This window comes from Telmatherina bonti, assembly GCF_933228915.1.
Source record: "Telmatherina bonti genome assembly, chromosome: 20".
In the NCBI taxonomy this organism is placed as follows: Eukaryota; Metazoa; Chordata; class Actinopteri; order Atheriniformes; family Telmatherinidae; genus Telmatherina; species Telmatherina bonti.
The window spans coordinates 28,498,853-28,512,655 of record NC_136618.1 but is presented as its reverse complement, the minus strand read 5'-3'; the positions used below and the strand labels follow the sequence as shown (position 1 = coordinate 28,512,655).

Here is a 13,803-nt window from a genome sequence, read left to right as displayed (position 1 = left end):
TTAAGAAATTTTGAAAACGTGGAGCGTTTCCCAATCAGCAGATTAAAAGTGATCGGTGAGGGTGTCAGGATTAGGTATAAAAATAGTTTTGTTTTTTTTAAAAATTTATTTTACATTCTTTAGTAAAAGTAATAACAACTTTCATTTCTTGTAAAAGTTGAGAAATTTTGAAAATGTGGAGAGTTTCCCGATCAGCAAATTTAAAGGTGATGGGTGGGGGTGTCAGGATTAGGTATAAAACAAGTTTGTTTGTTTTGTTTTTTTTTCAATTTATTTTACTTTGTTTAGTAGAGGTAATGACAACTTTCATTTCTTGTAAAAGTTGAGAAATTTTTAAATTTCAATTTAATCAGCAGATTAAAGGTTGCCGGTGAGGGTGTCAGTATTAGGTATAAAACAAGCACTGACCCAGAAAATCTACTTCATTTGGATAGACAAAAAAAAAAAAACTCTGTGTCATGATGTGACATTTCATGCATTTTTCTCAGTTTTGGTTTCCTGTCTTATGTTGTAATGTTCCCTGTTTAGGTCATTAAGTTTACCTGGTCTTGTTCAGGTCATTCACTACACCTGTGTCTTTTTTTGGTTTCCCAGTATTTATAGCCCTTGGTTTCAGTTCTGTTTTCGGGTTCATTTTGTTTGCTTCCTGTGATCCTGTGTCAAGTTTTCTGGAATAAACATCTAGATTTAGCATTCCTGCCTCCAGTCCTGCATTTGGGTCCACACCTCCACCCTTGTAACACTGATTTATATCAAAGAAGTGAATTCTGGGTAAAGTGAATGAAATACAGGAAGCAAACTGCAGTGCAAAGGGCATTGTGGCCTACATGTGACCCTAGATTTTTGAGCCGTTTTAGTGTGCCTGGCTAAACCAGCTTCACATATACACAAACTGCAAAAATGACACCAAAAGAAGTCTTTGGCAGCCAGTGGCTTAAAAAGTCCAGTTTGTTTCAGTATGTTCAGTATGAAAGCAAACTGACTGGAAAAATATTGCACTCCTCACTGTGTCCCAAATTGCACCGGGTCTTTCAGATTTCCTGGTATGAATTCATCCACAGTCCTTTAGAGCAACAGCAGGTCACGACTCACTGCTTTGTGCCAAACTCCATTAATGGAAAGAAAAGATTATAAAGAACTTTGGTCTTTCAGCACCTTCAGAGAATAATATCATGAAAAGATTCAGGGAGTTCAGGGAAATCTTAAGAGTGTAAAGAGCAGAAACTACTGTTAAATGTTTGAGACCTTTGAGACCTCAGACAGCATTAGAGGAGAAACCATCATGATACAATAATCAATACAGTCTTCAACCGCATTCAGCAACGTAACCTGCGTTACACAGCGAGCTGGTCATACATCAACGCTGACGCTGGGATGGATTTTGAGATTTTGAAGCTATGTGCGACTATCAGAGTGGTATAAATGTTAGTTCAACAGGATGATGTGGACTTCATTCTGCAGACCTTGTAACTGACTGGACTTAAGCTTGTTCCATCCTCCACAAGAAGCCAGAACTTTCTTCTTGTTCTTGAGGCTCCGAGAAGAAAATGACGTCATTTTGTTCTCGCGGACGTGTTTGAAGACAGTTCTCGACACGTCGGGCTGGCAGAAGTTTTTTCTTGCGGGGTTCCGAGAAGTATCGTGTGATTGGTCGGACATGTGAGGTGGGCGTGGTTAACGCGGAGAAAGCATGAAGCGGAGTTGCTGCTTCCGTGTGTTTGCTGTTTTGGCTAAAACGGATTGTTTTGATAAAACAGCTGATCGAGGTGGTGAGAAAGTACGAACATTTTAACATGTGGCGTCAAAACACTCGGACCGAGCCGCGTGCACGACCCGCCCTGCCACGTGCACGACCCGCCCTGCCGCGTGCACGACCCGCCCTGCCGCGGACGAAGTTGCTCGTTAAATATGAAACTAGAAACTCGGAGAGCGGAAACCTCCGCCAAGCACAATGTTAAAGAAACCTTTTAAAACATTCCTGGATCCAAACGGTGATCCGGATCACCACCAGGATTTAATCAGTTCTTCATTTTTACATTTCCAACAACTCTTGAAATATTTATAAAATCCCTCCGTAACCTTTTAAGTTATCTTAAGCAAAAAGACGCCGGGGAAAACAACCTCCATGGTGGAGGTAACAACCGGGTTCATGGCACATAAAGCAGACACCATCCCCCCCCGCAGTGACCCCTCCCCGCTGCAGACCTGCTTCTCCTGGAGGATGGATGGACCTGACGAAAAAGAAGTTTTTTTCTTGTTCTTGCAGCCTCGAGATTCTCGTGGAGGATGTAACAAGGTTTAGTTTACATCCATGTCTGCTTGACAATGCACGGAGCTTCATAAAGAGGAAAATCCAACCAGAACAACAGCGAACTTCTAAACTGTTGAAATCTTGGATAAGCAGGAATTTACAAAAACTGCGACAACCTCTATCACAAACAACTAAAAAGTGTAATTTATAGACAACCGATGGAAGACTCTAGCTAACCTTTTTCCAGTGTTTTGCTGCGTAATTTAAGATTTTATTTTTTTCTGAACAGAAAGAATTTGGTCAGTAATGACGCTTTATAAAAGTACCAAAAACAGAAGAAGCCAGTAGGCACTAGCTACTGGATTCTCTGTATGATGATTAGAAAATCAGCTAAATTTCACAATGATTTAAAACTATCATGAGTTGAAAAGGAAGTCTTAAACTCTGAAATATGACCAGAGGTGGCCATTCCTGGTCCAGAAGGTAAAAGTCCTGTCCGGCAGCTGTTCCGACCAGTCACCAAACTAGCTGAATTTAATGAGTTTATTTACCAGGTAAACGAGCGTGTTAGTAAAAACACCTGTTCTAAATGTACAGGTAGATCCAGAAACATGGCAGGACTTCTACTTTCTGGACCAGGAGTTGCCACCTCTGGTAGGCTAAAGCCTCATGAAGCATTGAAGCATTTCACTAACTTGGTTTACTCTAAGAGCTTCATGAAGCGTCATTTCCTCCACATAGCCATCTACTGGAAAGAAGAATAAAATATATTAAGCTGTTATGATGGCATGCTGTTTGTGCATACTTTTAAAACCGAAATGATTAAACCTTCTTTCCACGACATTATTAAACATTAACAGTGTTTATTGTCCTGACATTTAAACCTTTGAAATAAAATAGTTACAAGGAAAAAAGGAAATGATAAAATAAGGGATGAAAGCAGTGAAATTAGAAAAAATTATGTAAGTTTTAATTGAAAAGTTGCTTTAAGCAACTGAGGTGACAGACTCCTGGACAACCTGATGCACGTGCTGAAGACTCCATCACCACCAGTATGTAAAAGACTTTCCTCCTCCATTAAAAACTTCTTATTCTCAGTTGGAGACAAAGCTGCTGCTGAATCCAGCAATGCATCACTCACATAATGCGCGGTATGTCGCTGACAGCCACCGTTCCATCATTCGCTCCACCTTCTCCCTCCTCATCCTCACTACTGTGGGACTCTTCGCTGGATGACGAGTAATCCGTCACTTTGACCGGCGGGCGGCTGGTCTCCTCTCCCTGTCGCAGCTCTCTCAGCTCCTTGGCCAGAGCCGTCAGATCCTGGAGGATGAGAACTCCACCATCACACACCGATGAAATAGAAACTCTCCAAGATTTTGATTAAATTAGTGGTAATAATTAATAAATTCAAAGTGTTCTGCCTGTTTTAGGCTGGAAGAGATCTATCCATCTGTAGAAGCTCTTTACTCATCAGCTGCTGGAAAAGTCTGGAAGTGACGTAAGACTGACTTTTCTATTGATTTTAGGCTGACATGACAGTGCTCATGAAGAGTTTCATAAAGCGAGTGGAGTTTTACACTTCGCTGGGCGCAGATTTATTAAAAAAATAAATGAATAAATAAACATCAAATTTAAGATTGGGTGTGTTTGGAACCTCACGATGTCTCCAACTGCAGCAAAACTGAAGCAAATCTGTCAAGTTATCAATCTGTTTGTGACTGAACACACAAACACACACAAAGTAACAGCCAAACAGGTTCATGCATGTTGTTAGTAAGTTAAACTTCTGCCACATGACTGAGTCTCCGTCACGACGAGGGCAGCGAGCAGGAGGAGAAAACGGGGAGAGCAGGAGAGTCGATGTACAGACATCGCCATGCCTCAGTGTTAAAGTTCAAAACACTTCAAATTCAGCCTCTGTCACATTTCACAGCAGCCACAGATAAAAACACACACACACACGCGCGCGCGCTTCAGTCAGCTCATGCAATGCATCAGTCCTGTCGCCATACTGCAGGTTGCAGAAGGTAATCCAGCAGAAAATGTCAGACTTCTGTGCTGCTGTGGATAATCTATTTAAGGATTTGGAAGTGACACTCTTCTCCTCTGAATATGTTAGATTTAACTGTGTGTCGGCTTGACGTGAGACGGTTTCAGATGAAAGACATTTCATTTCTGTCTGCTTTAATTTCAGCTTTACAAACAAGACTTTAGCTGTTCAGAAAGCTGCAGAAATCTGACTAAGTGGGTTTACATGAGGACATCACACTGAAAATGCAATTTAATCAGCTAGAATGCGAAAAATGGGAAAATAAATGATGACAAAATAATATAAGAAACAAAATCATTCAAAGTATTTCTCTAAAACAAGTTTAATAAAAAGCTAATAAAGAAAAAAGAAGGATTTTTATAAAAATAAGCCTCATAAAAATCCTCTAATCTCTCTCTCTCTCTATATAAACACACACACACACACACACACACACACACATATATATATATATATATATATATATATATATATATATATATATATATATATATATACATACACCAGAATTCGAAAATAATGGGATGATTTTCATAAAATTTTGATCTATTATTATTTTAGTCATTTCATCTTATTTTACAGGCAGCTGTTTTTTTCCTTCTTTAATGAATGGGTTTGAATAAATATGAGCACAACTGTATATATGTATATATGTGTGTGTATATACATATATATATATATATATATATATATATATATATATATATATATATATATATATATATATATAAGCTTAGATATATATATAGCTTAGATATATCTGTTGCAACAGAGATATGGAGAACAGAAAGGCCTAGAAGTGGACGTCCTTTGGCCACATCCCGTGCTGATGACCGCTACATTGTGAACACTGCCCTGAGAAACAGGATGATAAATGCCACTCAACTCCAGGCACGTTTAAGAGAGGTGAGAGGCACCCAAGTGTCACGTCAGACCATTCCAAACCGTTTCCATCAGCGTGGTCTGCGTGCTAGACGACCTGCACGGGTACCTGACCACACCACCAGGCACAGGCATCATCGTCTTGCATGGGCCAGGGAGCATTTACGCTGGACGAGGAACCAGTGGGCCTCAGTGCTGTTCTCTGATGGAAGTCGATTCACACTGAGCAGAAATGATGGCCGGCAACGATGTTGGAGACGTCAGGGAGAGCGCTATGCATCAGCCACTGTTGTCACCAGGCGAGCTTTTGGTGGTGGCGGTGTTACAGTGTGGGCAGGGGTGTCCACTTGGTACAGAACTGCCCTACACTTTGTGAATGGTACAGTGACAAGCCCATCCTACCTGAATAACATCATTAATCCAGTGATTGTGCCCCTACATGAACAACACAGGCCTAATTTCATCTTCATGGACGACAATGCTCCTGCTCATCGAGGCCGCATCATCAGGGAACGGCTGTTGGAGACTGGTGTACCTCAAATGGAACGGCCTGCAGTCTCTCCAGACCTGAATCCCATTGAAAACCTGTGGGATCAGCTGAGCCGTCGTGTAGAGGCTCGAAACCCTGCACCCCAGAACCTCAATGACCTGAGGGCTGCCCTTCAAGAAGAGTGGGATGCCATGCCTCAGCAGGCAATAAGTTGCCTTGTGAACAGCATGAGACGTCGTTGTCAAGCTGTAATTGATGCTCAAGGGCACATGACGAGATATTGAGACGTTCACATTTTTTGTTGTGGTGTAACTACCATTGTTGTTACCTTTTGTGTTGAATGAATTTTTTGAGATGAGGAAATCAGTAGTGCATCCTTCTACTTAAATGTCTTACTTTTATGATATTATATCACTGTAGCATGAACATATTGCATTTTCCATAAATGTATATATAGATATATATATATATATATATATAGTCAGGTGTTTTCTGTTCCACTCAGTCAGACTTCTGCACCTGTTGACAGGTATTTTCTCCCACTGTTCAACAGAAAAGTGCTCTAATTTGTCCAGGACCTATTTGTTTGATTTTTCTTTCTTAAACTCAATTAAATGAAAAAACAGTGTCTTATATTACTAAACTATATTTTTGCATTTTTATATTTAGATATTGTTCCTTTTTTAAGCCTCCAGTTATTTAAAAATGAGGTTAATAAAAAAAAAAGTGAGTTTGAATTCCTTCAATCCAAAACTATTAAAAATATAATAAATCTTTCAAACATTTATTAGAAATTGAAACTATGAGAAATACATTACTATAAAGTACATTTTATTTGTGAATCAACCTCAAGTTTTGATTTTTTTTTTTCTCCAACTACATCATCTGGATCTCTGATTTCTGACATTTGTTATAAAGGAAGCAGAAGGAAAACTGGTTTCTGTATCATACTGTATCATATCATTTTCCTCCTGACCTGTCAGATAAACAGGACTCCCTGCAGGACCTGAGCAATATGGCGGCTGCACTGATGCATCACAGCAAAAACACAAGCGACCATCAACAATTTAAATATCACTGCTGGGACTTTGTGCACATGAGCAGCTACATGTAGGAGACAGGAGGTGGACAGAGTGGGGGGAGCTGTGCGGAGGCTGGTGGAGGGTACAGGGGTTATCTTACCAACTCCTCCTGATAAGAAAAAGAGGAACGGTAAAATGGAAGAAGAAAGAGAGATAGTGTGATTGTGGATGATGAGTAGAGGCGTCTGAGGTGACATCAGGAAGATCTGAGTCCTACAGTAACAACAACTTCCTGTCTGATACAAGAAGAAAACACTGCAGCATCTTCCACCACACACAGGAGGGGGACACATGGGTTTGAGGTGCGGATGACAGTTTTAAATCATGTAAAAGAACTTTTTTATATGGAAAATGTGGAGAATTTAAAGACAATTCTTTAAGTGATTGATACTGAAGATAACAAGCTGAATGAAATGATCATTTTGGAAACGAAGAGAAAAGAGAACAGCTTTTCAGAAGGCCTTCAAAGATACTTAGTGCACAATCTCACGTCGCAACACGGGATGATGTCTTGCATCTTCCATAACATTAGTTTATTTTAGTTTATCTGACCACCACTTCATCCATCAGACAACGAGAAGTAAAAAGATCTTCCTGAAACACTCAGAGTGTTTCCAAGTTATTTAATCATTTCTCATGGAGCGAAAAGGTTTACTGGAGGGCTTTCTGGTTTGATGGCAGAATATTAACGTGCCATCTATGATGTTTTAGTTCTATGATGATCAAGTTCAAGTTGAAGTTTATGTATAAAGCAAAAGGCTCTATCACCCCTGGATTTTAATCTGGCCAATGGGACCTTGAGTAAAAGTTGAGAAGAGGACCTAAGAGTACTGGCTGGAGTGTGTTGATGTCACAACTCTGACAGATATGAGGGAGCCGAACCATTTAAGGCAGGGGTGCCCGAGTCCGGTCCTGGAGATCTACCATCCTGCTGTTTTTAGGTGCAACCCTTCTCCAACACACCAGAATTAAATAAGTGTCTCGTTAGCAGGCCTCTGCAGAGCTGAATGACATGCAGAAGAGGAATTCAGCTGTTTGACTCAGCTGTGCTGGACAGGGGTTGCATCTGAAGGTTGCAGGATGGTAGATCTCCAGGACTGGACTTGGACACCCCCGATTTAAGGCTTTAAAACAATCAATAAAATCTTGTACTGGGTCCTAAAACTAACTGGAAGCCAGTGCAGAGAAGCGAGCACAGGGGTGATGTGATCAGTAACCGAGCTGCAAGCTGCAGTCGGTGCAAAGTTAATGGATCAACGCCAAAATAAAGAGAGTTACAATAATCTAAACGGGACATAATGAGCAGGTGGAGGACTTTTTCTAGGGCAGGTTTAGGAAGATAAGGATCTAATTTGCAAATCAAACTTTTTAAAAAATTTTTTACAAATGTGAAACTTTGCAGCAGGAACTACGAGAGCGAGTGTGTAGACAAACAAAGACACAGGACACAAATAAGATAAGAGGGATGGTGCGAGATAGAAGGAGGAGAAACATCACTGACCTTGTCTACAGCTTTTTTATAGCTCTGACGGACGATGGAAGGAAAGATGGAGGACAGGATGAGAGGAGAGACAGGCAGAGTGAGAATGCACAGCATCGTGGTTAGTTTCAGAGACAAGCCTTCGCTGTGTGTGTACCTGTTATTTGTTGTGTGACCTTTACTGTACTGAGTTTTAGTGAGTGACAAACACAGACGGATGGATTCACGTTAAGTGTGTGTTTGCTTGTGGGAAGGACCAGCGTGTGTGTACTCACTGCAGGCCTGCTGGGTCGTGTCACCTCTCTGCCGTCGTCTTTGGCGTCGTGGGAGGAAAGAGTCGAGCCCTCAGTTTTAGCAGCTGAATTACCTGAACACACACACACACACACACACACACAGATCAAGATGCAGATCAGCATCCAAGGGAAATCCTACCTTTCAACCCACACAAACCGCATGAGTGATGGCGCCAGGTAAGGAAAACATATTTATATTGTTAACAGAAATGGCTGATCAGCCAATCACATGGCAGCAACTCAATACATTTAATCATGCAGACGTTGTGAAGACGACTTGCTGAAGTTCAAACTGAGCGCCAGAACGAGGAAGAAATTAGATTTAAGTGACTTTGAATGTTGCATGTTGTTGGTCTGAGTGTTCACTGGGATTTTCACACACACACACACATCCATCTGTAGTGTTTCACAGAGAGGGTCTGAAGAAGAGAAAATATCAATATAACAATATAAATGTTGATGTAGGAGGTCAGAAGAGAATGGGCAGACTGGTTGGAGATGATAGAAAGCCAACAGGAAGTTCAATAAGCGCTGGTTCCACCCAAGATATACAGAACATGGTCTCTGAACACACACCACGTCCAGCCTGGAAGGAAATGGTCTTCAGCAGACCACACCGGGTGCCACTCCTGTCAGTCTCCATTTCAGCTCCACATTCACATGGTGGGATCAGAATTTAGTGGAAAATCATGAAAACATGGATCCATCAAGGCCGGATTATCTACTGGGCATTATGGGCACAGGCCCAGGGGCCCACTTCCATTTGGGGCCCATGTGAGGCAAAGACCAGCAGTTTGGACATGAAACAAAATGTAAATAAAAGCCAGAGAGTTACACCACAGTTTCTAGTTTATTGCTACTGGTACCACTGGCTGAGAGATGTTAGAAATGTCGTTTCAGGGTGTATCACTCACAATTTTCACAATGTTGCGATGGGGAAGGGTGGCCGTGGGACCTTCTGGGCCCAGGGGCCTACACACTTTTAATCCGGCCCTGGGATCCATCCTGCCTTTTAACAACAGTTCAATCAGCTGCAGATGGTGTCATGGTGGGGGGAGATTTTTTTGTCCCATTTTGGTCCCATTAGTACCAGTATGACATGGTTTAACCTCCACAGCCTACCTGAGTCCTGCTGCTGACCATGTCCATCCCTTTCTGAGCACAGTGTAGCATCTTCTGATGGAAACTTCCAGCAGGATGATGCACCATGTCACAAAGCTCACATCATCTTCAACTGGTTTTTAAAAGTGAAAATGATTTCACTGTAATCCACTGGTCTCCAGACACCAGATCCCAGTCCAACAGAACTTGAGCACAAATCTGCAGCAACTGTGTGACGCTTCATGTTAATGAGGAGAAAACTATCTGAAGGATGTGTCCAGCTCCTTGTTGAGTCTGATACCGACAATTAAAGCAGTTCTGAAGGAAAAAGTGGTCTAACCTGCTACTAGTAAGGTAAACCTAGTAAAATAGCAGGTGAGTGTATATTTGGGAAGACAGAGTGGAGATAAATGAAAATGAAGGGGTATTTTGACAGGTAAGGACATTTATACAAAGACAAAACATCCAAATGTTAGTAGATCTTAATGTAAAGAATGGATTTGTTGTTAATCTGGGATTTTAGATCATTTAATTTTTGCAAAGTACTTTTGGAATTTGAGCAAAGTGCAGAACTCTTTTTTAAAGGGCAAAAGTGACAAATGGAGAAATGTGTGAAAGCACAGTCATTTGCTGAAGGGAAGATCAGCTCTGGTTGTTCCTGTAGCTGATACGAGTGGCGGCACACTGTGCCATCTTCTGCTGCGGCAAGTCGTCTTAGCAGGGGTTCAAACTAAAGAGGAAGAAGCTCTTAAGTGATGAGTATTAACAGAAGAGGAAAGGAGTGGGATGAAAAGGAACGTAGTCATGGATTCCCTGTTATTCATGTTTTTCTTATTATCTTTTATTACGACCTCATCAGTGGAAAAAAACTTCACTTGTTTTCTGCTTTACTTTTATATTTCAAGGTTTTTTGGGTTTTTTTTTTTAAAAAAAAGGTTTGTTTCACAACCTTCACAAGATTTAATTTTTCTTTGTGTAACCATGTGTTCTCATTATTTCTTTGCATCAGCTGAATGAACAAAACATTTTTCTAATTATTCGTCTTATTTTTTACCATCTGCAGGCGCATTTTGTAAGTCTGTGAAGATCAACAGTAACCCAAAAGTCTACTCTTGATCTACTTATTCATTTAGGACTGAATGTTAACCACTAAATGTCCATTAGTAGTCTGTTTATAAGGAAATATACCAACTAGATACATATGTTATATTTAAAATCAGCAGATATATCAAGTTATATCCGTGTGAATTTCTAGAAACATTTTTTTTTAAAGTTGAATGTTTGCAATTTCACTTCTTTTTTATAAACTATTTACTCTAAAATTACTGGCTGCTTCATATAAATGCTGTTTATAACTTCAGTTACTTTTTATTCTTTAGTTTTGTGTAGTGGGGCACCAGTGACGAGGTTGTACGCCATGTTGGCTTTGGACTCTGTTCAGTCCTGACTTCTGAACCAGCTGTTCGAAGGATCAGACTGACTTTAAGACTCAGTCAGGTGAGGATGGACGTGCTCACCCCGTTCGTTCGAGCCTCCCTGGGAGCTGGGGGTGCTGGAGCTGGAGGAGCTGCCGCTGCTCGTCCTCTTAAGAGGAGCGTCCACGGTGATGTCTGTCCTCCGCAGGTCAGGGTTGCTGCAGCAACACAAATTCAGCGCCGTCTCATACATGAAGGAGACTGGTGAAATCCCATCAGTTTGACATCAGAGCTGGGTTTGCGTGAGCGTACCTGGCCCGTATGAGGTGAGCTCCGGCCCGAGGACCAAGTCCAGGACCGTTTCCAGGAGAGTTCTTCCTGACCAAAGCAGGAGAAATGGACGTTGTCCTCTGAGGAACCTGAAAAACATCTTCTGTCAGAACAGTCTCAAGAGGTGCAAAACATGAAGAAATACTCCTCAGAGGAAGTAAATCAAAGCTAAATTCATATTTCAAGGGTCATTGAGCTGAATGCGACCTGACTTGGAGACTTGCTGGATCCGCTCAGGTTGTTATTTCTAACCTTTTGTAACTTTTACTGATTGAATTTGGGTTTTTTCACACTGAAGCACTTAAACTTGTAAGCTTCAGCCAGAGTGTGAAAAAATTAATATAGATATGCGATGCTGGCTACAGTAACAGGAGAAATATGGAATCAGATTTGTTTCAGAATCTCCAAGAAAAATGTTTTAAAACTCAAGAAAAAAACCAAAAATTAAAACCAAAATTTCCTGAAACTTAAGTAAAATAAATGATCTAAAAATAAAAAATGATCAATCATCATGAAAACTATTTGGCTTTTATTTGGTTAAATTGAGTAGTTTTGTTTGTAGTTTCCTCTTCCTCTTTCTCTCTTCTCGCTATTTTGGTTGTGCTTCACAGTCTTTGGTTTTGATTCACGATTGTTTGGTTTCATTTCTGTCACTCAAAAACTCACCAGCCAATCGGAATGCGCCCCTGAAAAGAGCCCGCCCATGAAAGGTTTGTGTCAGAAATTAACCAAATAATCGTGAATCAAAACCAAAGACTGTGAAGTGCAACCAAAATAGCAGGAAGAGAGAAAGAGGAAGAGGAAGCTGCAAACAAAACTATTCAATTTAACCAAATAAAAGCCTAATAGTTTTCATGATGATTGATCATTTTTGATTTTGAGATAATTTATTTTAAATTTTAGAAAGTTTTGGTTTTGGTTTTAGTTTTGGTTGTTGTTTTTTGCTTGAGTTTTAAAAAGTTTTGCCCTTGGAGATTCTGAAACCAATCTGATTCCATAGATAAATTCAACCAGATAAATAAATAAATCAAACTAACTGCGTTTTTTCCCCCAACAGATACAAATTCCTTTACCTACATTGCTGGCGGATTTTGAGATTTGCATCAATGTTCACAGACAAGAGCGCATCCTCTAAAAATAAACAAAGGCAAACAAAAAAACCTCAAAGGACACAAAGAACCCATAAGAAAAAAAAATCAATCAAACAAGCTGGCATCACAAAGTCAGAGGCTAGAAAGAACAGAAGCAAAGTCACAGATGCATGCACACACACACACACACACACACACAGGCAAAAACACACAGGTGGCAGCATGCAGAGACCTTGGGCGGCATGTCGTCATCCTGCCGCAGCCAGGAGCTGCGGTCCAGCTTGTCGAGGGGGGGCGCCAGGCGGGAGAGAGGCGGGGGAGGAGGGGTGTCAGAAGTGGGGTCGGAGTTCTGCCGGGGCATGGGAGGCCGGGAGGGGGAGGGCGATGCCGAGGTGGAGGAGGAGACACCGTGGGGGTCGTACAGGGACTGGGAGCCTGACAGGCCGTGACTCTTCACCTGCACCAGGTGGGCCATCTGAACACACACGCATACACACACACACACACGCGCGCGAGCAGGAAACAGGCAAGGCCAAGGAGGAAGATCAGGATTCATATGAGATCAGGGAGCAAGTCAAGAGGAGCTGATGCAGGAGGAGTGACGAGGAGGAAAAAGTACACCTTGGGCTGTGAGGATGACCCCTCCTCCAACAGGTCTATAAAACAGTTTCCATGGCTACAAAGGTGAACCAAGCAAAGCGGAGCTCTCAGACAACCACGTCTTTACGGTTAGAAACACCTAAAGAAAAGCTGAACCTGCAGGTTCTGCATCTCCTTCTACAGAAGCATAAGAGACGTAAGCAGACGTCCACAACCTGCACATTTCTCCCCTCTAAACCAGATTAAATCCCGACAACCTATCAGAACTGAACTGGGATGGACAGTGTGCTGATGCCAGGCGGAGAGTCCAAAACCTACGTTTAAAATGTGGGATTTATATGTCCCACCTCCTTTGATAGCAGAAACACTGACCTATCGCTCCTCCTGCAGCCGCCTGTCTCCTCTGGTTGAATTGAAGGAATTGAGAGATTAATTTCTGGACTCGAGCAACAGGACGAAGTCGAGAGGACACAAAGACAGTATGTCCAACACAACACAGACTTCACGTCTCAGGCTTCTGAGTTCTGAGCCAATCAAATTCAAGTATTGAGTATAAATGTGTTTTTACTTATAGTTGCTTAATTTTCATTCATATTAGACCTGTGGTGGCTGTAGCAGATAATGTGCTCCGACTTTTATCACACATCTGCTCTGCTGCACTTTGAGTTTTCACCCTTTTTAAACCCACCGCACAGTCAAAGTGACTGTATTTCCATGTATTATTAGGCATAA

At 41.4% G+C, this 13,803-nt stretch overlaps 1 protein-coding gene across 3 annotated transcripts in view; it reads right to left on the bottom strand.

Moving 5' to 3' along the window:
• tnikb (TRAF2 and NCK interacting kinase b) overlaps positions 1 to 13,803 on the bottom strand; it is a gene marked incomplete at both ends in the record, with an annotated part of 91,546 nt that overhangs the window by 21,020 nt on the left and 56,723 nt on the right. For 2 of the 3 annotated variants that reach the window (XM_079259402.1, XM_079259401.1), the window contains 6 exons: positions 3,393 to 3,574; positions 8,260 to 8,283; positions 8,514 to 8,605; positions 11,153 to 11,268; positions 11,363 to 11,469; positions 12,704 to 12,946. In XM_079259402.1, coding sequence (XP_079115528.1) covers positions 3,393 to 3,574; positions 8,260 to 8,283; positions 8,514 to 8,605; positions 11,153 to 11,268; positions 11,363 to 11,469; positions 12,704 to 12,946 — 764 coding nt within the window. Of the gene's footprint in view, positions 1 to 3,392; positions 3,575 to 8,250; positions 8,284 to 8,513; positions 8,606 to 11,152; positions 11,269 to 11,362; positions 11,470 to 12,703; positions 12,947 to 13,803 lie in introns of all 3 variants that reach the window. The other variant, XM_079259400.1, reaches the window with a different exon arrangement.